The sequence below is a fragment of the Malaclemys terrapin genome, chromosome 3 (assembly GCF_027887155.1).
Source record: "Malaclemys terrapin pileata isolate rMalTer1 chromosome 3, rMalTer1.hap1, whole genome shotgun sequence".
Taxonomy (NCBI): Eukaryota; Metazoa; Chordata; order Testudines; family Emydidae; genus Malaclemys; species Malaclemys terrapin.
Window position 1 is genome coordinate 202220367 of NC_071507.1, and position 27517 is coordinate 202247883.

A 27517-nucleotide genomic window follows, 5' to 3' on the forward strand; every position below is an offset into this window, starting at 1 on the left:
GAGCTGGGGCCTAGGTGGGCAGGTGGGATACAGCAGCTGTGGCTGCCGGAGAATGGACCAATCAGCTGCGGATGCAGGGGAGGGACCAATCGGGAAGCGAACCAATGTCTGCTCTGCAAAAATCCCAGGCATTTCCTGTTATTTGAAAAAATCTGCCGGGACAGAGGACAGAGCCTCAAAGAAGAGACGACGTCTGCGAAAACCCGGACGTACAGTACCCCTACTTCTTTGCGATGGGTGAAGGTGGCCTGAAGTGGGGGGGCGGGTAGGGAACTGTGTTAATTAGACCTGCTCTGAGCCAGGTTAGTTGACATGGTGTTTAAAATGGTAGCAGCTGGTGGGCCCCATCTACACAAGGGCTCCAACATGGTTTCTCTTGGGGGATTATTCCAAAAGCCATTGTAATGAGCCTAAATTTGCCTTATTATTAAAACTGAGTCTAGATCAGGGCCCCATTGCCCTAGGCATTGCACCTACACATTGCAAGACAGTCCCTTGAAGAGCTCACAACCTAACAGACATAGGGTCGGAGGGGAAGGAGAGGCTTAAGAGAAGGGATGTGATTTGCCCAGGGTCACACAGGAAGGCAGTGGCTGAGCTGGGAAGAGAACCCAGGCGTCCTACGCCATTCAGCCTCCCCCTTTCTTCCCATTACTCCTAGTTATAACCCCTTTGGACACCTTGCATCTTCTTTGGCCCTTCAAACCCTGACTGTTCCCCTCTCCTCCACCTTGATACAGACACTGAGGCCATGTCTACAGTGCCGGGAGACACAGAAAGAAGAACAGGAGTACTTGTGGCACCTTAGAGACTAACAAATTTATTAGAGCATAAGCTTTCGTGGACTACAGCCCACTTCTTCGGATGCATTCCTACCACTACAGCTGAACTGGGTTGGTGCTGGTGGGAGCTCTTCCCGGCATGGGGGAGAGTCATTAACACGGTGAGAAGAATACCTTGCCCCAGGAGCTGCCTGGAGACTAAGGCTGTGACTCATCTGTACCTGGCCTCAAGGCAAAGGATCCCCTACCGTAGCGAGTGGGAGACTCCAACCCACGGCTGTCACCTTAGCTCCCTTGAAGCTGTGCATAAAGGGGTTAAAAAACCCCAAGCTTACATGTGGCTCCCAGCTGGAGGGGAGTGGATGTTGAGGCTTGTCTAAGAACCAGCATCCCTGTCCCTCTTCCCTTGGAGCGGGCAGGGCGGCAGTTCACATTACAGCAGCCACATGGGACCTCGCTAGTCAGGTCCTCCAAAGATCTTGCTAAGATCTTCCAGCAGAGAGAGGAGAACGTGGAGGTAACCTTCCAGATGTACGAGACAAGCAGAGACAAGCTATGATGAGGCCACCTAGATACAGACCCGGGAGCTGGAGCAAGCGCTGTGGTCCGCTTTGCAGGTCCACTTTCACACAGCAAGGTTGTGCTATTCCACCAGGCTAGAGCGAGCGACCCAGCAGAGAAGAGGTTACATGCGCAGAGGTGCTCGAGGGCCAGGGGCGGCTCTAGGCACCAGCAAAGCAAGCACGTGCTTGGGGCAGCCCATTTGCAGGGGCGGCAGGGGTCCAGCATGGGAGCTGAGAACCAATAGGGGGCCCTGGGAGCTGTAGTTCCTTGGTTAGCTCCCTGCCTATAGAGCCAGCCCTGGAGCAGGGGAAGAACTACATTACCCAGCATTCCCTTGGCCACTACCAACAGGAAAGGGGGAGGGAGGGAGGAAGCTGAGACCTCATGCTGCAGCCTGCTGTGAATGGAGTGCTGCACTGGGAAGGGCAGGGAGACCATATTTTAATATTCAAAAAATAGGACACTCCACGGGGAGGGAGGGTAGCCCCACCCTGTCCCCATCCACTCCCTCTGACTGCCCCCCACAGAAACCCCAACCCATCCAACCCCCCTGCTCCCTGTCCCCTGATCACCCCCTCTTGGGACCCCTGCCCCAACTGCCCCCCAGGACCCCACCCCCTATCTAAGTCCCACTGGTCCTTGTCCCCAACTGCCCCCTCCTGAGACCCCTCCTAACTTCCACCCTAGGATCCCACCCCCTACCTGTCCCCTGACAAACCCCTGGGACTCCCATGCCTATCCAACTACTGCCTGTCCCCTGTCAACCTGGGGGTCATGACCATTCTGCCTTTCCCATATTGCTGAATAGGAGGAGGGGTCCCAGACTGGGAAAGGTTGATGAGAGCTGCCTGCTTGGACCCTGCCACAATCCCCAGAGTGACTGATGGGCACCTGTAAAAGGGTCTCTCTGCTCCTACCACCTGGGAGCTGAGCACCAATGGGACAGCAACAATCAACTAGCCCGGACAGGAGCACCTGCCCCCCACACAATGCCTATGCTCAGGGCTCTGCAGACCTAGCAGCGTGGGCACCACTAGACAGAGAAGCAGCTAGTGAGGGGCTCTGCCATCTCAGTGCAATACACTGACTTAGTGAGCGTGATCATGTCGCCGTCTAGCATCTGGCCCCCACGGCTGGATTAGCCTGTTACATGCTCACCGCCCTAGGAGCTCTGTTTGCTCCAAGGGTGGAGTCATGTGCTTTTGGTGCTGAAAGTCCTGGGTTCAATCCCCAGTGAGGACCACAGTGCCTGTAGCTATGGTTCCAGAGAGAAATATCAGCAGGACCAGGGGAGGGGGCTGGATGAATAGAGCAAGGGCCAGACACATCCTTCTCCCCAGCAGAGCGCTGGGAGCCGTGGGCTAAACCTGGGCATTGCTAGTATTGCACTGGCACTGAAGCATCCATGCATTTTCCCACCACAGCACTCCAGCCATGCCCACATATGGCTGCCCTGCCCAGCCACCCCTGGTTGTAGAGATCAGAGAGCCTAATCTGGATCACAGAGCCCGTAGCCTTACACAGTAAGGAGCCTAACCCAGCCACCTTACCGTTCAGTGCAGCCGGGGCGAGAATGTGTAGGTGCCTGCTGCCACCCGTCGGCAGAAGACATTAGCACACGTCTCACATGCGTGAAACCAGAGTCCTGACCGTTTGCAGTTATTGCAGCTCCCACATCACATTGAATTCCCTAACACTATGCAGCCTGGCCTGATCCCATGCTGGGTAGTTATACCCAGCTTCCTTGCCCTTTATCCCTGCAGGTCCAGAAAGTGTCTGCAGGTGCATCGGGGTGGGGGTGGGGGTTTAGGGATTGCCTCCCCAGCAAGGCCTGTTTGGTCAGAGATTGCCCCAAGATGGCATTTCAGATCTTGTATCACGAAGTTCTTTCCCACCACACTGCTCTGTTCTTCAAAGCGCTGGCCGCTCTTCCCCCAGCAGCAGGTGAAGAATGAGCCCTGCGCCTATCCAGCAGCCCAATTCTGCATCCCATCATCCCCAAAGAAAGCGCTGAATCCCTGGCCATGTGGGGATGGCACCAAGAACTGGAACCATGCAGCAATTCTCAAAAAAACCCCTCCTTACATTCCCCCCCCATCAGATATAATTTTAAAGCTTATTTTAGGTGGGTTTAGATGAGGTATAGAGTTGAGCTGTCAAGTGGTGCTGTAGCTGAGGTGAAACAATGGGACCCACAATGAGAAAGTTTTCTGCACAGCTCCAAAAACATTGCAACTGGGCCATGAATACCGTGTGTACTGTTTGAGTTAACTTCAATGCCTCAAAAGTGGGGTTTACTGATCAAAACTACCTACTGCCAATGTATTAAAAGATGTTTATTGGTTTTGCATAGGCAAGTTTTGTTTCTTTCAGAGATGATGAAGCTGTTTAGCCTGTGGGAAAGACAGCCAACATCAACATTTTGCAGTATATTCACATCTCTTCATTGTCAAAGTATCTCACAAGTGATTATAATAATCGTTTATCATTTGAGTTGAAATTTGCTCGCCAGATCAGTCTCTCACTGAGAAGCAGTAGATTGCATGCCCATGGTTTGTATAGCACAACAGGGAGATATAAAAGTATGTGAATTCCTAATGCAATGCTTTTCCATGTATAAGCTTTTGTACATACAGGTTATGTCCACACTAGCACTTTCGTCGTTAAAACTTTTGTCACGCAGGGGGGTGAAAAAACACCCACACACCCACACACGCGAACGACAAAAGTTTTAGCAACTAAAAGTGCCAGTGTGGACAGTGCTTCAGCAGCGTGAGCAACACTCCCAGCAACGAACCAACTGCTGCTTGTTGGAGGTGGTTTTATTTTGTTGCCGAGAAAGCTCTCTGCCGGAGATAAAGATCGGCTACGCCTTACAATGGCATGGCTACAGCGGCACAGCAAGTCACATACAACGTAGCATCTAGTCTGCCTGGCAGAAGGTTTTAATTTTTCAGTGACCTATGCATGAAGTACTAGCCTTTGAAATGTTCTAGAAACTAGCTTTTGAGTTCAGTGACACTCATGCACAAGTCAGTATAAGTGTTGGAGATGACAATACACATTTATGTTATGAATATGCAAACGCTATGAGAGAAACAAGTGGCCTAACAAAAAGTAGTGAAGACAAAGTCCACAAACAAGTCCCTGTCTCTGCCCTGAAGAGGGGTGAAGAGCATGTTACAGCTGTTACCAACCATGTCATCAATATGACAAACCCATGTGATCCTGAATCACACCCAGAGGTACCTATCCGCATATCTGCTGGAATGCATGTAATATCAGATGGACAGAAGGAGTCAGTACCAAAAAATAGCAGATGCTGGTGAAGAACAAGTGGAGAGATCTGTGAGAGGTACACTTGATTATGATGGGACATGGAACCTCTTCAGCTCAGTCAAGAACTCTGGCATAAAAAAAACTTTTGCTGACATGCCAGAATTAAATTTGGTTTTCTTGGGCAAGGGATGGACAATCACAGCAGCTATAAGTCCAGAAATAATTTTTTGCTGAGTCCTGTCCTTAACAAGAGATGATGTTTCTGTGACGGCGCCCCCCATAAGGCTTTATGGAAATATGCTTAAGAATATATATGACATAACTGGAATATGTTCCGTGCTACATATGCCATGTAACATATCTATGTAAAGGTTATGATCTACTGACTCTATTAATCCCATTTGTATGCAGGTATCGTTTTTGTACTCAAAGTTACGAATACTGGCTGTGTACTGGTTTGATTTCTAAATAACCTTAGTAGAGCATTTGGTCAGTTCCTGGAGAAAGGAATTCACAAAGTTAAGTGCCCAATCAGGAAGCACTTAAGGAACAATGCATCTTGGAATGCTCCAATCCACCTAAGAAGTCTACTTGAGGACGTTCAAGGTAGCATGAAAACAATGGATGCTACCTGTAAAAACTGTGAGTCATGCATGGACATGTGACTTGCCCAGATGACTCCAGAACTCCATCTTGGAGCTGGACTTTGCATAGGAGAGAGGAGGGGGTCTCCCCCCACAAGAGAAAGTCTATTTAAGCCCATAGGAGACCCCTCCATTTTGTCTTCAGCTGGTTAAAGAGAGAGCCTCTCCACCCCCAAAGATACCTGAAAAAAACTGGAACAATAGGACAATATCTACGGGGGGGGGGGGGGGGGTGAGTGATTGCTGGACCCAGACTAGCAGGAGACTAGTCCGTAAAAGGAAGCTTACTGGAACTGGTGAGGTGTTATTTGTATTAAGTTTCTTAGACATAGACTTGCGTGTTCCATTTTATTTTTGAGTATTTTGAAACCAGTGGGAGAACACTTTAACCTGTCTGGTCATTCAGTGACAGACCTGCGGGTGGCTATATTACAACAGAAAAACTTCAAAAACAGACTCCAACAGAGAGAGTGCTGAGCTAGAATTGATATGCAAACTAGACACAATCAACTCCGGTTTGAATAAGGACTGGGAATGGCTGAGCCATTACAAACATTGAATCTATCTCCCCTTGTAAGTACTCTCACACTTCTTATCAAACTGTCTGTACTGGGCTAGCTTGATTATCACTTCAAAAGTTTTTTTTCTCTTAATTAATTGGCCTCTCAGAGTTGGTAAGACAACTCCCACCTGTTTATGCTCTCTGTATGTGTGTATATATATCTCCTCAATATATGTTCCATTCTATATGCATCCGAAGAAGTGGGCTGTAGTCCACGAAAGCTTATGCTCTAATAAATTTGTTAGTCTCTAAGGTGCCACAAGTACTCCTGTTCTTCTTTTTGCGGATACAGACTAACACGGCTGCTACTCTGAAACCTGTCACTTTGTTCTGTCTGTTACTACTTGGAACCACTTAAATCCTACTGTCTGTATTTAATAAAATCTCTTTTTACTTATTAATTAACCCAGAGTATGTATTAATACCTGGGGGGGGAGGGGCTAACAGCTGTGCATATCTCTCTATCAGTGTTATAGAGGGTGAACAATTTATGAGTTTACCCTGTATAAGCTTTATACACGATAAATCCGTTTTATTTGGGTTTAGACCCCATTGGGAGTTGGGCCTCTGAGTGTTATAGATAAGAACACTTCTGTAAGCTGCTTTCAGTTAAGTCTGCAGCTTTGGGGCAAGTAATTCAGACCCTGGGTCTGTGTTGGAGCAGTCGGGAGTGTCTGGCTCAGCAAGACAGGGTGCTGGGGTCCCGAGCTGGCAGGGAAAGCAGAAGCAGAGGTAGTCTTGGCACATCAGGTGGCAGCTCCCAAGGGGGGGTTCTGTGATCTAACCCATCACAGTTTCAATAGCATCTGTTCTTAGGCACAGATCCTATGGGGTGACTACGTCCCTCTTCCATGCTGATGGAACAATGAGAAGGACAAACAAAGCTGAATTAGGGCACCAACTGGATGCTCATGCTGAAAGCATCCATGAGCTATGGGCATGCAACAAAGAAAGCCACAGAGATGCGACAGCTGTCACAGAAATGACGGCTGGAGACAAATTCCGCACATTCGATGAATTGGCTGTTGAGTATTTGAGGTGTGTCTTAAAATAATGTAACATATTTCATTCTGTAATCGAAGTCTGACAGATAGGACAACAGTAATTCCATGAAAATGACAGAAGGACAGAGCTGGACAGGATAAAATGTTGGATTCTGGAAATACCAGATGATTGGGGGATGCCCTGTGCCTCCATGGGAAAGGTTTGCTTGCTGGATACCAAGTTTAAAGTCATTTGTAAAAATTCCTCTGTCAATATATGGTTCTTCAGAATGCACCTGACAGTGTAGGAGCGCACTGTGAAAGTGAAATGAATTATATTAAAGAAATAGAATGAATTAAAGAATGCTGTATGTACCTTTAAGTAGAAATGAGAAATGCTGCAAGCCAGGGGGCAGGAAAGCAGACATTAACTGCTTAATGAATTGCCCCACTTAAGGAAGCATTAGCCTTAGATCGATAAGAGTTAATAAGGAAGCAGGACATGCATATTGTGCCCTTGCAAATTTTACAATTTTGCTCTCTCTGTCCCTTTGTTTAGTTCGCACCCTTTTATCTGTATAAATAAGACTGTTTGAATCTTGCAGGGGGGCTCACATTATCTGAATGTATTAGCAGAGCGCTGTGCTATTAAAACAGAGTGGTCTGACAAACTATGAGTCCTGAGTCTAACTTTGACAATTTGGAGGTCCCACTGAGATGGCAACCATCTTCACTGGGGCCGTGTGATTCCTGACCAGTTTTGTAGGACGACCGTGGCAGCCGGCACCTGGGCATTTGGCCCGAGTGGTCCTCCTCCTGAACGGAAGGGTGCACGACCACAGTGAGGTCTACGCCATCGAACCTGTTGGTTCCCACTCTGTTCTGGTAGGGATCCTGGGATCTGACATCAGGAATCTGGTCAGGTAATTATTTCTGTGTTTTGTCCGGACTGAGGACTGTCCTATCTCTGTGTCTATCCATCCTCCTGTGGAGTGTTTGAGTCTGGGTGCCATCTCCGTCCGGGGATCGGCCGACCAAGGGGTTCCTGTCCCCACAGTCTGAGTGGGTGAAATCTGCACAATCGCAGCCGCACTGCAATTTGGGTAAAACCCTTGGTGTGAAAGCAAGGGCGATTGAGGCAGTAGCCTCTGGGCTCCTTTTTGTGTGTGTGTTGCACTGGGCATCGCTCTGACGAACCCGAATTTCCTTCGTGTGTGATCGGTGTGTGTGAAGTCCTCCTGTATTGGTAACCAGACGTCTAAGTCGGGACAGTTCCCTAAAGGAACGCCAGCTCAGTTTTAGGAAGGGTCCGGACTCCTGTAAATTTCTGGAAAAATGGTCTAGACTAACTCAGGGAGATCCCAAAACTCAGTGGCCACTTTTAAAATCTTGGAACAAGGACCGAGTGGACATCTTAAAAGACAAACTCGGCCAGCCTAAAACTAAATTGGAAAAGGAGAGGTTGATTGTTTCATGCAGTGGTGGGAAGAGGCAAATCGTAGGTGGACAAAATCAAAACTTGCCTCTCTCAAATATTCAAATAATAAGTTAAAAGCTTTATTAAAAGCCTCCTCTCCCACCACCAGACTGAGCGCTCCTCTTTACCCCGTCCTCCGGAAAAAAAAACAACAACCCCGGATCGATCCCAACCCCCTCCATACTCCCATCTCATTGTAAAAAGGACAAAAAGCCCCTTGTTCTGTTCCCCTTCATTGTCTGCCTCAGAAACTGATTCTTTAGTGTTCCACTACCAATTCAGCAAGGAGGGTGGGCTCCTTAACTAGCCCCCACCCTTCCTGGTCCCTTTCCTTAAACATTTCTTTCAAAATTGTGAAATGACCACAATATCACTCACAAAAACGGTTCTTTGGAAAAAGCAGGATCGGGCCCAGACAAGCAGGCAAGCAACAGATAAAGAAACTGAAAACCAGGTTGGAAGCCCTAAGGGCATAGTGTCAGGAGTAAGTGCAAACATGAACCCCTGGAACAATACTTAAAATGGTGAAATCTGAGTGGATAAAGGTGTCATTTTGGGAAATAAACAAGTGATTTAAGGAAAGAGAGTGAAAAGTTAACTCTACAGAGGCTGAAAAGAATTAAGCAGTTAAACCTTATAAAAATGTTAAAAAGGACCTTGTTAAAAGAATGCTTGGTTTCTTTGCAGCCATTCTGAGGGAAAAATGGGCCCTTTTCCAAAAGAATGTCTGTAAATAATCCAGGTAAAGAGACTATCTAATTAAAATCATTTGACTATGGACAATTGAGTCAAATTTGCTAAAAGAACATGGGGGGGGGGGGTTCTGTTGGAACTTAACTGCCCAAATGTATAAAGGGAATGTAATCTATGTACAGCTATGTAAAAACAAAGCAGTGTAAGAGGGATGTTAAGGAAAAGAAAATGTGTATGTATCCGTCTGTCTGTGGGAATATGTGAGGTTTGTAAAACTCCTGTTTTGTAGGTTTAAGATAAATTGGTTTTGTTTTGTTTATAATGCCACTAAAAATCCATTTGACTCTTTAATTCAAAGTTGCAAAACTGACAGACCTTTTTGCCAGACACAGGTAATCAGAGTTGGTTGGCTTTGAGATTTGGTATTTAACCCTTAAGGGGTAACTTGATTCTTTACAAAATTTAAATGTTTTCAGATAAAGACCAAGTCATGGCTGCAGCAGGGCAGTCAAAATCAGAAGAATAGGGAGAGATTCTGGATTCTTTTTGTTTGTTTAGTTTGTTTTTGTAACAAAATAGCAGATGAAAGCTGTAGTAAAAGAATAAAGACAGTGCCCCTCTGAAGCAACAGCAGGGATGAGGTGCACAAAACAAAAAGAAGCAATGTTAGAAACACTGAGCCTTAAAATGGCTGTGTGTAATCAGACTGTCACTTTGATAAGGGTACATAAAACTCTGTAAGAACAAAAGAAACAGTTACACCTCATGTAAAAATTAATGTGGCTAATGTTTTAAAAGTTAAAGTATAGAAGGAATGTGCAGACGTGTGCAGTGTATATTATAGAGGGGGGTAAAAGAAATGCAAACGAAACACGCTACTTAATTAAAATCCTATTAGGGCTCCAAAGGAGCCACAAGAGACTGTGTTTTCTTTTTCAGCTCTCTGTGTTTTGGAAGCAAGAGTTAAAAGTAATCAAAACTCTGGTAAAAGTTAATTGTGTTCCTTTTAAGACAGAAAGAACAGGAGTACTTGTGGCACCTTAGAGACTAACATATTAGTTTAATTAGAATTTGTTAGACAGAGTCTCTGAGCTCTGCTGATGGCTTTGCATCCAAAAGCCAAGCCTGTGATGATGCAAATTACCTAACTGATAAAGGAAGTGAGAGATCTGCCAGCACAAAGAAGTTGCAGATAAAGAACATACCTGGTCAGCAAACAAATTGTCTAAATAAAAGGCACGGTATAACACGATACCTTTAATTAAAATAAATGTAATGTTAATAAGTACCCCTCTAACAATGTATAGTGTTTATGATTTTTGGAAAAATCCTTTATGGTTGTGACGTTGTGCAGTCTATATGGTTTTATAAAAACATGATAATAAGTGAATGTAATGTAACTGGGATAGTTTTATAAAGATTTGATAATAAGTGAATATAATGCAACTGGGATATGCTTCGTGCAAAAGGTCTCTTGTAAGGTATCATTACAAAGCTCATAATCTACTGAGTGTGATCATCCTATTTGTAGAAATGTACCACTCTTGTATCTAAAACTAGAAATATAAAACATAACCCTGAGGGCCTATTGTAATTATGTAAAGTATGGGCCATTAAGGATGGTTTGGAATCTTGATGACTCCCATTGTCTGCAGATGGCTGTATTTACCTGTGAGTCTTCCTGTATATGTGTGTGCTGGCAAGTGAGTAATGAAGTCTTGCAGTGATATGTGATCATGTCACCTGAACTGGAATCCATCTTTAACCTGGTGCTTTTCCAGTGAGGGGGGATGGAAACCCAGAGGGACAAAGGGTTCCCGCCTTATGCAAAAGATATATAAAGGGGTGGAAGAGAACAAAGGAGAGAGAGGAGCCATCATGAAGAATCCCCTAGCTATCACCTGAGCTGCAACAAGAGCTGTACCAGGGGAAAGAATTGTGCCCTGGCCTGGAAGGTGTCCAGTCTGAGAAAAACCTACTGAAGCATCTCTGAGGGTGAGATTATCTGTATTTAGCTTGATTAGACATAGATTTGCGCATTTTATTTTATTTTGCTTGGTGACTTACTTTGTTCTGTTTGTTACTACTTGGAATCACTTAAATCCTACTGTCTGTATTTAATAAAATCACTCTTTATTTAGTAATTTACTCAGAGTATGTATTAATACCTGGGGAAGCAAACAACTGTGCATCTCTCTCTATCAGTGTTATAGAGGGCGAACAATTTATGAGTTTGCCCTGCATAAGCTTTATGCAGGGTAAAATGGAGTTATCTGGGTTTAGACCCCATTGGGAGTTGGGCATCTGAGTGCTAAAGACAAGCACACTTCTGGGAGCTGTTTTCAGGTAAACTTGCAGCTTTGGGGCAAGTGATTCAGACCCTGGGTCTGTGTTGGAACCAGACGGGAGTGTCTGGCTCAGCAAGACAGGGTGCTGGAGTCCTGAGCTGGCAGGGAAAACAGGTGCAGAGGTAGTCTTTGTACATCAGGTGGCAGCTCCCAAGGGGGTTTCTGTGATCCAACCCATCACAGTACTAACCTGCTCAAGATAGTTAAGACCAAAGCAGACTGTGAAGAACTTCAAAGAGATCTCACAAAACTAAGTGATTGGGCAACAAAATGGCAAATGAAATTTAATGTGGATAAATGTAAAGTAATGCACATTGGAAAAAATAACCCCAACTATACATACAATATGATGCAGGCTAATTTAGCTGCAACTAATCAGGAAAGAGATCTTGGAGTCATCATGGATAGTTCTCTGAAGATGTCCAAGCAGTGTGCAGCGGCAGTCAAAAAAAGCAAACAGGATGTTAGGAATCATTAAAAAAGGGATAGAGAATAAGATGGAGAATATCTTACTGCCCTTATATAAATCCATGACATACCCATATCTTGAATACTGCGTACAGATATGGTCTCCTCATCTCAAAAAAGATATACTGGCATTAGAAAAGGTTCTGAGAAGGGCAACTAAAATGATTAGGGGTTTGGAATGGGTCCCATATGAACAGAGATTAAAGAGGCTAGGACTTTTCAGCTTGGAAAAGAGGAGACTAAGGGGGCATATGATAGAGGTATATAAAATCATGAGTGATGTGGAGAAAAGTGAATAAAGAAAAGTTATTTACTTGTTCCCATAATATAAGAAGTAGGGGCCACCGAATGAAATTAATGGGCAGCAGGTTTAAAACAAATAAAAGGAAGTTCTTCTTCACACAGCGCACAGTCAACCTGTGGAACTCCTTGCCTGAGGAGGTTGTGAAGGCTAGGACTATAACAGGGTTTAAAAGAGAACTAGATAAATTCATGGAGGTTAAGTCCATTAATGGCTATTAGCCAGGATGGGTAAGAAATGGTGTCTCTAGCCTCTGTTTGTCAGAGGGTGGAGATGGATGGCAGGAGAGAGATCACTTGATCATTACCTGTTAGGTTCACTCCCTCTGGGGCACCTGGCATTGGCCACTGTCGGTAGACAGGATACTGGGCTGGATGGACCTTTGGTCTGACCCAGTACGGCCGTTCTTATGTTATGTTCTTGTGTTCTAAATGAATGCAAATATTTCAAAGTGGTCATTTTAACATGTTGATGAGATGGTTTATTGCTGTTTCTATGGTAACGGCACCACCTGACAGCGACACATCATCTCTCATCTTAAAAGTAAACATAATAAGCTTTCAAATGATGCATGAGGCGGTGTGTGTAGTGAGGGTGCATTAAGTCGACCAAATCAGTGGTGTTTGCCGCTCACCTGCTGCCATGGCAATAGCAGAGCCAGCAGTGGGCCCAGCCTGGCCAGAGCTGGCCTGAAAGACTCCTGTCGACTTAAGTAACTTTGGTTCAGGCACCAGGAGAGGGCCAATAATGGGAGATTATTTTCTCCCCCTTGGGGAATTCTACTTAGCATGGGGAGTAGCTGCAGGGCGGTTTTGATTACACAGTATATGGTAATGAGCACAGCAGACCGATCAACCAACCACTTCTGGAGTTGTGCTAGGCTTTCCCACCAGAACACGCATCTTCTTACCCCCCTGGGCGCTCCCCGCTTGGCAGTACCAGAGGAACCAACATAACTGGCTCCAATGAGCCTGAAAAAAGGAGCAAGTTTCGAAACAAAGTCCTTTCTCGTCTTTTCTCCTTTCCTGGACTTGACCCCAGAAAATCCAGAAGCTACAAGCAACAAGTAGCCAATGCCTGTCTCTCCACATAGCAACACTGCACCCAGCGGCTCCTGGTTAGAGATTCGCCCTAGATCTTTGACTCACACATACAGAACCTTCATGCTTTCAGCAGCGTGCTGCCATTCACATGGGCATGGTTTTCAATGGCTGGCTCTAGCTACAGGATTGGCCGTATTCCTGTCGACTGATCTCGTCTCTGCTCCATTCAAACATTTATTTAAAATTAACCGTCTTTAGCGTTCAAGTAAAACTCAGTGTTTCAAATTGCTATAGAAACATTTACTGGTTACCTCAAACACCCCTTTTATACAGTAGAGCCTCCGAGTTCCGAACACCTCGGGAAGGGAGGCTGTTCGTAACTCTGAAACAAGAACATTATGGTTGTTCTTTCAAAAGTTTACACTGAACATTGACTTAATGCAGCTTTGAAACTTCACTATGCAGAAGAAAAATGCTGCTTTCCCTTTATTTTGTTAGTAGTTTAGGTTTAACACGGTACTGTCCTGTATCTGCTTTTTTTTGTTTGTCTCTGTTGCTGCCTCATTGCGTACTTACAATTCCAAATGAGGTGTGTGGTTGACTGGTCAGTTTGTAACTCTGAGATTCTACTGTAAAAGGCAGAGAACCTTCCATTTTCCGACACTAGAGGGCTGTCATAGCACGAGACACCAGAGTCTTGATATTTTGTGCAGAGCACAACTAGTCCAGAAGTGGTATTACAGATTCCCGCCACATGGGCTTACACATTCCACCCAGTATTGCCAGGTGATCGTTAGCATTACTAATCTATTCCCCATCAGATGATAGGTGGAAAGGTACTGCTTGTGGGAAAATGATAAATTAGGCCCATGGGATGTTTATTAGGTGGGGGTCTTGACTGGGGGAGCAATCTCCAATCAGTGTGTAGAATGGGCTTTTGCAATATGCACCTATCCGATGGTTTGTTAGTAATACTCAGAGCACATAGACACGGCTTGTACAGCACTCTGAAGATGTAAAACAGGCTGCCATTTTCTAACTCGCTGCTTAACACTGGGCTCCCAAATCTACACATAGGCCCCTAAATAAAAGTGGCCTGACTTGCAGAGGTGCTAAGCACCTGCAGCTCCCAGAGACTTGGTAGTTTTGGCCAAGGCACGGGACTGGGAATTCGGAGGGGAAGGATTCCGTTCTCAGTTCAGCCACAGACTTGCTGGGTGATGAGGGGCAAGTCACTTAAACTCTGGGTCTCATTTTACAAATGGGGATAACCACAACAAGAATAGAATTTCTCTGTCTCACCCTGGGGCACTGAGGGTTAATTCATGCTTGTAAAGGGCTGCAAGATCCTCTGATGATATTAATTAGTATCCTTCTCCCTCTCCAATCCTCCACAGCCAGCCTGTTTGCAAGGGTTGTGTTTAACCAGGCTGCTCAGAGTGAGTTACTACTGGTTTCCCACCCTGTTCTCCAGGCCACCAGAAGTGAAGCCAGGCTGTAGTCTCTCAGTGTGAACATGAACGTCTCTCTCTTGTCTTTGCTAAAGGGAAAACTCCATTGTACCCCTCCCTGACTAGGGCCCTTCTTTTTCATGTGTTGGTGAAAGGCTTCGTTGGACAGAGTCCCCTGTGCAACCCGCACGTGCAACGAAGACCAAAGTAGCACCAGCCTCCCGCACTCTGACCCAATGTGACTATCCCAACCACGAGGGTGTGAATCAAAGGCCCCTTCAGTCCTTAGCGTCAGGGCTGAGACGTCCAATATGGGAGTTGGTGGAGTACAGATATACCACACACTCCATGGTATCCAGACTATGATGGATATCTGCCTGCTAGGAGACCTGCTACACCTAGGCTACCAAACAGCTAAGAGATGGTGGTAACTTCCAGTCATTACAGACCTGTAGTGACTGGCTATGAGATGCTGAACCAAAGGGGAAGGGCTGCCTCTCCCATTTTTTAGTCCCTTCTAACGTCAAGGCTGTCCAGCAACAATTGGGAGAGGTGAGCACCACTGACAGTTACAAACAGATATTTTTCTATTAGTTGAGGGATTCTTCCTCGGGTAGCATCTCTCCCTAGAGACACAAAAGGCAGTGCTCGGGTAACTCCACTGATCCCTGGAAGATTTTGCCAGCCTTTTCAAATAGTCAGAGAGGATGACATGACCTAAGAACAACTCCCGCAGTTTATCCTTCTGCAGTGGCACTGGTACCATTAACAGTTCAGAGTGCTGGGCACGGTTTCAGATAGAGTGGAACAATTAGAGTAATAAGAACGGCCCTACTGGGTCAGACCAAAGGTCCATCTAGCCCAGTATCCTGTCTTCCAACAGTGGGGCCAATGCCAGGTGCCCCAGAGGGAATGAACAGAACAGGGAATCATCAAGTGATACACCCCCTGTTGCCCATTCCCAGCGTCTGGTAAATAGAGGCTAGGGACACCATCCCTGCCCATCCTGGCTAATATCTGTTGATGGACCTGTCCTCCATGAACTTATCTAGTCAATAGGAATTGAGTGTGTTAAATGTCCTGACTTTTTACAGGCACTGATTTAGGTGACTAAATACAGGTTTTGATGCATAACACTAACTACCCAAGTTTGAAAATAATGGTCACATTTTAAGACGTTCTAGTTCAGGGGTCGGCAACCTTTGGCACATGGCCAGCCAGGGTAAGCACCCTGGCTGGCCGGGCCAGTTTGTTTACCTGCCGCGTCCGCAGGTTCGGCCGATCGCGGCTCCCACTGGCTGCGGTTCGCTGCTCCAGGCCAATGGGGGTGGCGGGAAGCGGCGGCCAGCACATCCCTCGGCCCGCACAGCTTCCCATCGCCCCCATTGGCCTGGAGCGGCAAACCGCGGCCAGTGGGAGCCGCGATCGACCAAACCTGCAGACGCGGCAGGTAAACAAACTGGCCCGGCCCACCAGGATGCTTACCCTGGTGGGCTACGTGCCAAAGGTTGCCGATCCCTGGTCTACTCATTAATTATGCACCATTGTGCTCAGCTCAATACAAGAGACAAAAATAAAGAAAGCCCTTGCCCTGAAGTACTTAATAATTATTCCTTGCACAAGCTCAGCCAGGCAGGTAATTAAGAGCAGTTTTGCTCATTTGACTTGTGATAAACATGGGGGTGCTCTGTGGTGCACCTGGGTCTTTACCCCACCCAGTACTGCCTGTACAGGGTGGGGAGTTGGTATGTCAGAGGGAGCTGACAAGTTCGTTACCCTCCCCCACAGTGACGGGGCCTGGGACTGCGAGCCGTTAAGACTGAATTTGTTTAAGTGCCAAACAACATAGCTACAACCATGGGAGAACTCTTATGCCCTGACTGGCTGGGAAATACCAATCACTGGCAAATAGATGATCTTACACCACGGCCCTGTAACAAAGGCCATTGAGCAATATGGTAAGTGGGCTCGGGCACACACAGGTTGGGTGGGGCTTTGGGGGCGGGGGGCAGGCAATTGTGCCTAAGAAGTTGTGGGGGGGGAGACAGTCCGGGACATATGTTCTCTTGAAGGCAAACTGGGACCAGGCTGGGTGTCAGGAGCCCCTTGCCTTCCTAAACGAACGTAAATCGGGTCTGTTCTGTAGCGCCAGAGGAAAGCCCATCGTAACTTCGCTTGTGGCGAAGTGTAAGCATGGAGGAGCCTAGGCATGCTTGTGGTTTTGAAGTCATTTTGTGCAATGCTTTGTTCTGTTTGCTAATAAACATACTTGCATGGTGCATCACCGGCCACTGTCACCTCCCAAGGGCCCCCTTGGGACTGAGTAGGGCTCTAGTAGGGGCTAATCAGCCCTAGGTCTTATGGGTTTAGGAGCTTCTTCTCTAAAAGTCCCTGGCTGGGTTGTGTGTGTTGGGGGGTGAGGGGGAAGTGCCCAGGCCTGCCCACTCCACTGGGTTCCAGCTCAGGTCCCTTGTTTACAACAACCAGAACCAGTTCGTCTCAGTCCCTTGCTGTTCCCAGAGCTACTTCTCGTCTGTGCAGCCTTCCCCAGCTGTCAGCCCTATTTCTCCCTCTTTGGAGTGGTGGTTTTGTCTGGCAGCTTCTCATGAGTCTGCTGGAAGGATCCTCTCTCTGCAATCCCTCTGTCTCTCTGGCAGCCACCTTTCTCCTCCGACGTTCCCCGTCTAACTGAGCTCCTTAACCTTTCAGCATGCCCCAGTGCCTCCCTGCCGGAGTGATTAACTCCCTGAGTAACTACTCCCAGGTGAACCTGACCTGCTTCATTCCCCCTTGTGGAGGAGTCAGAGGTAGCCTGGGCCAGAGGGTCAGAGCTACCCTCTGAAACTCCTGAAGGGAAGAAAAGCAGGCGTCCAGTCAGACCTGCACGGAAGTGGTTGGCATAGGTGGGTGGGTGGGGATTGTACTCTGAGCCTGGTCTAACTGCAGGATAAGTAAGGGCATGAGGCCCGACACTGGGGGGATGCACTCAAACAGACCCAAAGGGGACAGGGGTGCAATGAGCTCCGTAACTATGACATTACTGAACTGGGAAACTGAGGCACAGAAAGGGTTGCCCAATATCAGAGGGAGCTAAGAGTTCCTAATTTCCACTCCTGGATCTGAACTCTTGGACACGCTCCTCGCTATCTCTAGGCACTTCCTCTCCCCTCCTTCAAGGTCCTGCCCTCAAAGAGCCAGTCTCCAGCAGATTTGCACAAGCCCACGTTGGCCCAGTTCACACCAGTGTTGACCCACCCTGTCCTGTCTCTCTCCAAGCACGAGCAACGCTTAAGAGCTAGAGCGCCCAGCACCAGGTACAACAAGAGGAAGAGGGAAGCAAAAGCAAAGGCATCAGGAATGCACCCACTTAACATTGCTGTAGGATCATCCTGCCGCAGCGGCGCTGAGGAAAAACACCTTTTCCAGAGGCCTCCAGCACTTACCACTCTGATGAGCTTGGAGGAGTTGACATGTCTCTCGATGGGTCTGATGGAAAAACTTCGGTTTTTCCTGCAAAGATGAAAAAGACACAAAAGATTCACTTTGCTCCTCCGGAGAATGCGTGGAATGTTTCTCTGATGGTCATCACCTTTCTGTGCCCAAAGCCGCTACCTGGACAGATCAGAATGGGGCCAGGAGATATTTCCTGACCCCAGCCAGGCCAGAGAGAGGAATTGTTTAGGTGGATAATTTGGAGTATCAGGATCAAACTCTGCTAAAAGGAAGCTCAGGGAATTCTCGGGTGACCAGATGTCCCGATTTTATAGGGACAGTCCTGATTTTTGGGTCTTTTTCTTATATAGGCTCCTATTACCCCCACCCCCGTCCTGGTTTTTCATATTTGCTGTCTGGTCATCCTAGGGAATTCCTAATGGCAAGATGATGACTGCAGTCTCTTCCCAGACAAAGGGCGAAAGCCCAGTCACTTGATACACTTAAAACTAGAACGGAGTAGAGGAGAGAGAGGAGGAATGGCCCAGCATTGGCTGGGGGATGGGCTAAGATGGAACCCAGCACAGGTTTCCCCATCAGCAATTTCTAACATGTATTTCCGTATTGTCCCCATTGTCAAGCCCTTTCCTCCTTGTTTCACGGACTATGAATAATCACACTGCGGAGTGGCGGGCCCCTGAGACAGTGACTAGCAGAGAGAGGCATTGTAACGAGTGCCATGGCTTCCACGTGGGCTCTCCGAGCCCAGAGCCTGAATGTCTACATTGCCATTTTAGAGCTCTGCCAGCCCGAGTCAGCTGACCTGTGTCAGCGCCACGCCGGGTCTGGTACTGCAGCGTAGGCCTGCCCTGGGAGTATTTCCATTCATTTCAATGGGCTCAGGGGGAGACCCCACACCAGCAAAGCACTTGAGTACTGACCACAACAATGGGACCAGTCGCCCGCTTAAGTTCAGGCACGTGCGTAAGTATTTGGGTGTGAATTCCCAGCTTTCTGCGCAGTAACGCTTCCAAGGAGCAGTAAGCCAAGCTGCACTCCGGGGCTTTCACTGCACCGTAGCGGCGTCCACGTGGGACGTAGCTGCGTGGCCAGGTGGTGCGCTGGAGATTCACACCCTGGCTTGCCGGGCAGTGACTTGCCGTGCAGACAAACCCTTTGGTGTTTTTGTCCCATTTGAAAGATGTTGTGTTGCCTGTTAATCCCCCTTTTCCCCTCCCCCTTGCGGAGCCCTTTGTGCACACAGTCAGGAGGAGCAGCGCACAGGATAAGCAGTGGCAGAGTGACCGGGCCATTCCCTCCACCGGCAGCTTTCGATGTACATGGGGTGCTTTTTCAAGCCCATTATGCAGCTGACAAAAGGAGGCACACGACACAAATTTTCATGCAGGGCAGAAGCAGCTCCTGTCCCGGGGGGCTGGGCGTGGCTACCCACTCCATTTTGCAACACTAGTGCACAGTGTCACGTGTCTCCGTGACCCCTTACGGTATGTCATACCACCACGTGCTCAGATTTGTCCCGGCCGCCTCTCTGTCAAGATGGTGCTGGTGCCATAACCCCGTGTGCCAGGTCGCAACAACCGACTGCTGCCAAGCGAGCATGGGGTGGGCTCGCTCTCCAACCCACCGCCAGCGACCCCTCACTCTGCCCTCCTGCACCGCTCGGTTTTAAAATCTGGCTCTGCCAATGAGGCTTTGCAGATGAAGTCCCACACGATACTAGCAGCAAGAGATGTTCTAAGCCCAGTGGTTCTTAACCAGGGGTCCGGGGGCCCCTGGGGGGCCGCGAACAGGTTTCTGGGGGTCCTCCAAGCACGGCCAGTGTCAGACTTGCTGGGGACTAGGGCAGAAAGCTGAAACCCCACTGCATGGGGCTGAATCCCAGGGCCTGAGTCCCGACACCCGGGGCTGAAGCCGAAGCCTGAGCAACTTCGCTTGGCAGGGGCCCTGTGGCCACAGGCAATTGCCCTACTTGCTACCCCTTAATGCCGGCCCTGGCTTTTATATGCAGAAAACCAGTTGTTGTGGCACAGGTGGGCCGTGGAGATTTTACATCCTGGGAGGGGGGCAGAAAGAAAAAGGCTGAGAACCCCTGTGCTCAGCGACATGAAACCTGGGTAGCCGAATTCCCCTTCTGCCCTGGGTGAGTTAATGGCTAGAGTTAAAATGCCACACAAATGCTGTTTCACTGCCATGTGTGTGAGCGGACGCCACCCAGTGACCAAGCTGGCAAAGTGCACCTCCAGGGGAGAAATCTCACAGCACCGCTGCACATAGTGTCCTTTGGAGAGGGTGCAGCTGGTCTCTCAACTGGCCCAGGGCCTGACCACAGCTTTGCTTCCTTCCCTGGAGTGAAGGGGAAGCCGCTCTGTCCCTCTCATATGGTCCTTTCATCCCCTTCCCTCCACTTGCTCTGCCACAAACTTCACGGGACCCCCATTAAGGCTGATCTGTATTATCCTCAATCAGCCAAGGAGACTGGCATCAACAAATGCAAGGTCCTCTGTCTCGCTCTCATCCCTCTCCCTGCAGAGGGGCTGTCACATCAGACAGGGCGGTGAGCAGTCTAGCATGCAGATAGATGAATACCCATCAGAAATATCCAGCTCACCACCTAGGCCTGATATTTGTGCTAGCTAGAAAATTAACTCTCTGATTCAGAGTAGCAGCCGTGTTAGTCTGTATCCGCAAAAAGAAGAACAGGAGTACTTGTGGCACCTTAGAGACTAACAAATTTATTAGAGCATAAGCTTTCGTGGACTCAGATCCGAAGAAGTGGGCTGTAGTCCACGAAAGCTTATGCTCTAATAAATTTGTTAGTCTCTAAGGTGCCACAAGTACTCCTGTTCTTCTTTTTTCTCTGATTCAGCCATTGCTACGGCCCAATTTTTTCTGGGGTGGGGGAGAGAGAGGGAGTCAGACTCCTTTACATGCAAATGCCCTTTGACCCACTTATGTTCTCTGACCAAAGTGTTAGGGATGCCTTGACTACAATAAAGCAGGGCACTGCTTTAACTGAATTGATCTAGAGCCTATTAAACTTAAACTGGTACATTTTAAAAACGGTTAGTAACCAAATTCAGCTATAGACCGGGTTTAAACTGATTTAAGAGCATCTACACAGCAGTTTGCACCACTTAAACTAAATCTCTTTCAAAACACACCTTTAGTGAAATTGGTGCAGCTCTGCATATAGACCAGACACTGGTGCAAAACCCATTTTCACGGATTCAGAGGTTAGGAACCATTGTGTTCCTCTAACCTGACCTCCTGTATGGCACAGGCCATAGGACTTCCTTGAATTAATTCCTGTTTGAACGAGAGCTTAGCTTTTAGAAAACATCCAATCTTGATTTTAAAGTGCTGGAGAATTTGCCGCAGCCCTTCATAAGTTGTTCCAGTGATTTTTAACAGTGAGGGGTAATTAATTTCCACATTATTTCTGGTCTCAAATTGTCTAGCTTCAATTTTGCACGGGCACAGTGTGTCAGCACCAGGGGTTACAGCGATGGAACTACATCAGTGTAGTTATACCAGTGCCAGTTTTCCCGAATTCAGCAAGCCCTTAGATTCCACTCTGAATGTGGTCCTTTGTCCCCAGGGCTGACAGCCCAGCCCAGCACCTTCCACCAGCAGCACTCATCATGAATAACGAGAGCAAGCAAGAGTGAGAGATTTAGGAGGGAGAGCACCTACCTTTTAAAGGGGATGCAGAGAAGGAGCAGGAGAACCGTGAGCAGGACAGGGACAATGGATGCTAAACTCCATTGCAGCAGGCAGGAGCTGAAAGTGACTGTCGAATACTCTGGTTTCTCTGCCGAAGAGGGAGCCATGTGGCCAGGTGGAAGGGGAGGGGCAATAAAACCACTGAAAAAAGAAACACACGCACGGCAAATAAAAATCACAAAGAATACCAGCACCAACCTGCAACATTTGTATTATTCAGGTAGCAATGTGCATCAGAAGGAGGCGGTATGTGTTGTTTGCACAAGGGCATGCTTGTATCTGAAGGTTTGTATAGTGGTATGATATATAATATGTGCATGTGTAAAGTTTAGGGAGGTGGTGTGAGATGGGGATTGGACTTTGGTAGTAGGTGAGAAAGGGACTCGGATCACGCCCCAAGCCCAGCAGCAGGGTTTATGGAATTTACTAAGGTTTTATGAACCCTCCTGTAACAACCAGAGAAATGTTGCCAGGGGTTATTAAACACCCAACACTGCAAGGGAGGAACATCAAATGAACAGCACCAAGTGCTAGAATATTGGAACCAGACAGCGAAAATGATCAGCGAGCTCTTGACCTCGAGCCCAGATCCATCCTAAAGCTTCCCTTCTACCTGGCTGGCTGCCTTTCAGCTAGAGCTGGTCAGAAAAAGGTTGAACGACGAGTTTTGTCAGGAACTGCAGTTCTGCCAAAATCAAGATGCTTCATGAAATTGACATGATTTTGCTAAAAATTTGTTTCAGAGTAAGAAAGGGGAAAGTCCTAATACCATCAACGTGTCCTGTTTTGACATTTTTGTCATGAAACATTTCAATTTTTCTTTTGAAAAGGACTTCTCTTTTCTAAGATTTATTATAAGACAATATGAAAAATAAAAATTAAAAACCAAGGGCTGTCAAACGATTAAAAAAATAATCTCAACTAATCAGTTTTAATTGCTCTGTTAAATTTAAATGTATTATAAATATTTGTGGAATAAAGCAGCAAAAGAAGGGGGCGTAAAGAGGTAACAAAACATCTAGACCACGGGTTCTCAAACTGGGGCTCGGGACCACTCAGGGGGTCATGAGGTGATTACATGGGGGGGTCGCGAGCTGTCAACCTCCACCTCAAACCCCGCTTTGCCTCCAGCATTTATAATGGTGTTAAATAACTAAAAAGTGTTCTTAACTTATAAGGAGGAGGGGTTGCATTCAGAGGCTTGCTATGTGAAAGGGGTCACCAGTAAAAAAGTTTGAGAGCCACTGATCTAGACCACTGGTTCCCAACCTTCTCTCTGCCATGGCACACCTGGAAACTTTTAGTTATTTTGTCTCCAAAACGAACTCGCCCTCTTATCGCCTCAGTTCAAGCAGTTTACAGGGCCGGCGCAACCCATTAGGCGACCTAGGTGGTCGCCTAGGGCACTACAATTTGGGGGTTTCGGCGGCCAGACCTTCCACCGCCTCTGTGGGGGGTAGCATTTCGGGGCGGGACCTTCCGCCACCTAGGGCCGCAGAAAAGCTGGCGGCGCTCCTGGCTGTTTACCACCCTGGCCATTCACAGTCTTTACAATAGACTCTAACAAACATCGTTCACTTTATTGTACAGCCTGTGACATTCATTTTCAGTCGACTCACACATTCACACCCAGACGCCAAATAAAAAAATTGTTTTATTATATGATGAAGGAATAATACAAAAGTTGTACCAATCAAGAAACAACAGCTACCAACATTATTCTGTATCAAGACTTATGTTATTACCTTTTCATCTTCGAGGCTCTCCTTTTGTATGGCCCCTGCTGCAGGAGTTCTCACCTCCACATCTCCCCGTCCCCTAAGGTGACCAGATGTCCCAATGTTAGGGTCTTTTTCTTATATAGGCTCCATATTTTTCTTATATAGGCTCTTATATTACCCTCCACCCCTGCCCCAATTTTTCACATTTGCTGTCTGGTCATCCTACCGTCCCTTCCCCAACAATGAATTCTGCCCCCAACCTCCAAATCAATCCTGTGCCCCTAGTCTCCAAATCAGTTCTATCCTGAAGCCCCCCATCAGTTCTGTCCTTACCCACCACCAGTCCAGCCCCATCTGACCCCAGTGCTGTCCCTACCAGTTCTGCCTCCACAGCTCCCCCACCAGTTCTGCCCCCCTGGGTCTACCACCTCCCACCCAAATTCAGCTCCCCTGCCTGCCTCACCTGTGTTTCTCCTGGGGTTCCTCCCCACTCCCAACCCTGAGGGGCTGCAGTAGGGTCCCTGCTCCCCTTCCAGGCTGGGGACCCCAGGGGATCTTCGCCCAGCACCTGGCTGCAGGAGGGAGGGGGAGAAGCTGACCCATTGATCACAGGAGGGGAGGAGAGAGAGCTGGCGCTCAGATTGGTTGCTCTGCCACTGGAGGAGGCGGGGCAATGAGGCAGATGGCCAATCAGAAGGCAGCTTCCCCCCCCGTTCCTTTCTCACCCCCACCTTGCAGGACTCAGACTTGCTATCTTAACCTGGCTTTGGGGCATGGAACATGACTTCGTCCCAGAGAGCAAAAGTACAGAGTGGGATCTGGCTCCAACACTCATTCAAATAGAAGGGAAGGATGTTTTTGTTCTCGCATTTCAAAAAAAATGACGCGGCACACTGGTTCAGAGCTGACACCCACAGCACTGCATCATGGCACACCGTTTGGGAAACACCGGTATCGACCTTTACAGCAGGGCTCTCCTCCTGGCTTTACCCCCCACTCCCCATGTGACCTTGGGCAAGTCCCTTCCCTTCACCCTGCCTCAGTTCCTTCTCTGTGCCATACTTCTCTCCTTTCTCCGGGGAGTCGGGAGAATGAATGAATGTTTGTAAAGAGCTCCAAGAGCCCTGTATTTAAAGGCACTTCAGAGGACTGCCGATTACTATTTTCGGTGTTCAGTGCTTGGGTCTGCGACCCCTCTCCCATGCCACTCCATGTGCCTGGAATAGTGGCCCACACCACCCTCCATCTCTGGGAAGAGACTTTCAGAACATACCTATGTCAAGCTGCGTTGGCCCCACCCTGTTGCTCTGTGTATGATCTGTCTGGTCTTGTACGGTTTGCATTCACTTAGAGCGAGCCCTTTCCGAGCAAGGGCGGCGTTACCTGTTCAGCTGCAACCTTCTCCTATACAACCCTGCATATACTAATAATGAAACGAGCTAAAATACAAGAGAAGCGAAAGCAACACGTCCTTTCCAGCAGCATGACCTGTATGGAATGTGCTTAGACAGTGAGGGATTGAGCCGAAACTGGGCTTGGCCCAATAGACCCAACAAATCACAGTGCTCCTGGCTCTTTTTCTGTGGCTGCTTCTGGCTCCCCATTCTCAGGAGAGATCCCGCACACTCTGACAGGGCCTGCACCTCTAACATTAGTGGGTGAATGGGCCCCTCTCAGCTTAGAGCTCCATGCATCCTCACCTTAATCCAGCCCTGCATTTAGAGCCCACCTGGAAATAGACAGGGCAAAGATGGGGAAAAAGGACATTCAGAACCAGATCTGCAGTTGGTGGAGCCCTGTTGGATTCCCCAGCTAAAGCTTGGACCTTCTGTTCCTAATTTCCAAAGTTAGGGAAGAAAAAGACCAACTATTTCCCAAAAGAAACATTTGCCGCCAACCCCCCGCCCCGAAACCGAATTTTCAGCCTCACGAACCACGTTATTGCTCTCTCCCACCAGAAGCTGAAGGGGCTTGACTAAAATCAGGCGGATTTCGCTCCCCCAGAAAGAAATTAAAGTTCCCTTTTTAAGATGACAAACTAAGAAAATTGGCCCTCAATCCGCATTGGAAAAAATAGCTGAGACCCTTGTTCCTTGGGTGGAGCAACAGATGAATTATATTAGCATAAGTAGCCCCGGGAGAATGGTAAAACTTAGAAAAGGAATAAAAAAATAAAAAAAAAAAAACCTGGAGCAGAGGGGACAAAGATGAGACCCCCAGAGAAGCAGCCACAAGATCCATGTGGTCCCAGGAAACAACAAACAGGATGATCGAGTTTTGCTGAGCCTGACTCACGAGACAGGCTTGCATTGTTTTCAGCTGCACCAACGTGATTTATTTCAGTTCCTCCTGGTTTTGACTGGCCTCAGGTCGGTACGCTCGGAGCAAAGAATCTAAGACACATACCAGCATTGCTGTGTTCCAGCTGATCCTTCACCGGCTTAGCCTTGGACCCTGAGTCTTGGCAAAGGCAGTTTATTGGCATGAGAGATTTAATCTGTCCTCTCTGCTGCATTCATGCTCCCTGGAAGCTCTTGCAAGCAGGGACTCCGGCTATTGCTCAACACATCTATGTTTGTACAGGGCTACCACCATGTGCATCCATGGTGCCCTAGAAACAAACTGATGATAAGAACGGGGCCGACTTCTTAAACATTCTCAGGCCTCACACCTGCGAAACGCGTTAACACAAGTGACGTTGCCCTTACGATTGTGTCTACACGGCAATAGGTGTTACTGTAGCACAGTAGGCAAACCTGCGCTAGCTTTAATCTAGGAACAGAAGTGGGGACCTATTTGGGTTGCTAGCCTATGCCAAAGTCCATGCCTCCATGTCTACAGTACTATTGTTACCAGTGCTAGTTTGATTCAAGGTAGGGCAGGTATGCCCACCTGTGCTATTGCCATATCACTGACTGCAGCATAGCCATAATCTTAGTGGCTGGGCTAGGGACCACGAATCACGGTACGCAGGGAATTCTCCTTTAGCTCAGCTGGTAGAGGCCTTTGGCGCCTAAGGCTGAAGGCCCAACTTCCTGGAATGGAGTTTGGGGAGTTGACGTGCACACTTACCTGCAGCAAGTATATTTGTTACAGTGTCATATTCCCAAACCTCACCACACTTGTTGGCACTCTCAGCCAGGAGGCTAAGGACTGAATTCACCACAGAGACCAAATTCCTAGGACCGCACTAGAGAGGCTTCTTTCAGAGCGGCGTGCAGGCAGCAAGGTGGTGCCCCTCACCTGAGAGAGGTAACTGGGGCCCAGGGGAATGTGCTAAAATGGTCTGAATTCTTCCTGGAAGGGCACATTCAAAAAGTAGTGATTGGAAAGAGAGTATCTCCACCGCAGGACCCCTCCTTTGTGGAGTCCCATAGGGATCAGTTCTCTCTCCGGTCCTTTTCAACCTCTTCACACAACCAGTAGGTGAACTGGTGAGATGACACTCACTCAAGCACCAGCAATATGCAGATGACACAAAGTTGTTCCTATCCTTCACCACGTATGACCATGCCACTACCATGAAGATGGCCCAGTGCTTGGCTGAGATCAGCTCGCGGATGAGCATTTGGCTGAAGCTGAACCCAGGCAAGACAGGCGAGGATGGTGGGGAGAGGGAAGTATGTCGAGGAGTTTGCAGCCATGCTGCAGTCTGTGGTTGAATTGGTCAGTTCAGTCCATACTTTAGAAGTACTCTTCAACTCTTGCTGACACTAAGGTCTGATGTAGCAGCAACCACAAATAATGCTTTCTGTCAACTCTGGTTGTCTAGGAAGCTCTGTCCCATCCCGATGGATGATGACCTGCCCTTGGTTACACGCACCTTTGTCAATGCTTGGCGGGACTACAGCAATGCAATATACCTGGGCATGAAGCCTTCAGCACTTAGGAAACTCCAACTAGTACAGAACTCTGCAGAGCATCCCTTCAGCAAGACCGGCGACCACGAGCACATCACGCCCGCCCTCTGTTCTCTACACCAGCTTCCCAGAGACTTTGGGATCAAGTTCAAGGTCTTGCTTCTT

At 47.9% G+C, this 27517-nt stretch overlaps 1 protein-coding gene across 2 annotated transcripts in view; it reads right to left on the minus strand.

Moving 5' to 3' along the window:
- LOC128833436 (uncharacterized) overlaps positions 1–27517 on the minus strand; it is a 64312-nt gene that overhangs the window by 31986 nt on the left and 4809 nt on the right. Inside the window, exons 2-4 of one of the 2 annotated variants that reach the window (XM_054021324.1) lie at positions 23517–23589; positions 21742–21912; positions 18039–18105 (exon numbers count right to left, since the gene is read on the minus strand). In XM_054021324.1, the coding sequence (XP_053877299.1) occupies positions 18039–18105; positions 21742–21912; positions 23517–23524 (246 nt within the window). In that variant the 5' untranslated portion in view covers positions 23525–23589. The remainder of the gene's footprint in view (positions 1–18038; positions 18106–21741; positions 21913–23516; positions 23590–27517) is intronic. The other variant, XM_054021325.1, reaches the window with a different exon arrangement.